The following is a 1,265-nucleotide window of genomic DNA, read 5'->3' on the forward strand; positions in this document are numbered from 1 at the left end:
AAAAAAAAAAAAAAAAGTTATGCATTTTCATTTTTCTGGATTTATGATTTAATACAAATAATACAAATGTAATATTTAAATGGTTGTAATCAAATGAAGGCATAATCAACATTAACAATTTAATTAATCCTTTAAAGTTTTAAATCAAATGAAAATGAAAAAGTCTTTTTTGTTCAATAATAATGTATTTGTTTGACAACATACCAACAATTCTCTGCCCGTCCTCTGTTCTCAAACGCACAATCTGTATCTTCACGTTGGCTCCGCTGACTGAAGCCAGTACGCCCTCCACTTTGGTCCACACACTGAGGACGGAGCCACAGAGGACGTAGTACGTCCTGCACCGCAGCCCGATATCACACTGTAGCCCCACCGACACTTTCTTACAGTTCCCTCGCCTGTCAAAAAAAGAGTGTTCCTCATGACAACATTTTCAGACTTTACAATGTGCAAATCAAAAGTGAAACTCCATGTTTGTTTCTATTTTCACTTCTGAAATAACTTAAAAGAAGCACCTACCAGTACGCGTGCGAGCAGACGTTAGCCGAGGAGTTGTACTGATCAATCCAGTGCTGCTTGGCATCATCAGAGAGGACCTATTTTGAGATGAGAAGGATTAGAGACTGTACGAGCTGAAGAAATTACATGAAAGAGTGTGCAGGATGCCAACAGGATCTAGAATTAACATTCACCAAGCACCAAACGAGACAGCAAATTTTTGATTTTGGATGTTGACATAATTGGTTTAAACTGCATGATAACATGACCCTCGTTATAGCGATACAGATGTTTTAGGACTTCAGACATGCAGCTATGAAGCCTGAATGTCACGTGGCAAATGCAATGCTGGTGTAAAACATTTGAAGATCAAATTTATGATGTTGTGATCATGATCTCTGCAGAGGAGTCTGCAATTGGAGTAAAACTGCTGCTCTCACACAGCACGTTGAGCCAATGTCTGATCTCAAAGTAGCTGACATAAAAGCAGGTTTTGATTTTGGGATTTTTTTTAAGGTGCCGTTTCACCGTGAGACTAGCTAGAACAAGCTGCTTGTATCAAATGACACAATAGCTAGCGTAGCCATATGTCTTCATTTTTTCCCCGGACATGTCCTGGCCAGGATTTCTACATTGCCTAAAATATCTGGGTTTTGTCTGTTTTCATATTGAAGGTCTTTCTGAGGTCCTCATGCATTATATGTACAGCGTTCTCTGTAGATCCACAGCACAATTGGTAGATTATGTACAATGTCTACACACTATTG

At 39.0% G+C, this 1,265-nt stretch overlaps 1 protein-coding gene across 1 annotated transcript in view; it reads right to left on the minus strand.

Annotated features, from left to right (window-relative positions):
- Nucleotides 1-187: 187 nt before the first annotated feature.
- LOC107579882 (protein strawberry notch homolog 1-like) overlaps nt 188-1,265 on the minus strand; it is a gene marked incomplete at both ends in the record, with an annotated part of 2,286 nt that continues 1,208 nt past the window's right edge. The window contains 2 exons of the mRNA XM_016265670.1: nt 188-398; nt 520-596. Of these exons, the coding sequence (XP_016121156.1) occupies nt 188-398; nt 520-596 (288 nt within the window). The remainder of the gene's footprint in view (nt 399-519; nt 597-1,265) is intronic.

Source organism: Sinocyclocheilus grahami, unplaced genomic scaffold, assembly GCF_001515645.1.
Source record: "Sinocyclocheilus grahami isolate Dianchi unplaced genomic scaffold, SAMN03320097.WGS_v1.1 scaffold21134.1, whole genome shotgun sequence".
Taxonomy (NCBI): domain Eukaryota; kingdom Metazoa; phylum Chordata; class Actinopteri; order Cypriniformes; family Cyprinidae; genus Sinocyclocheilus; species Sinocyclocheilus grahami.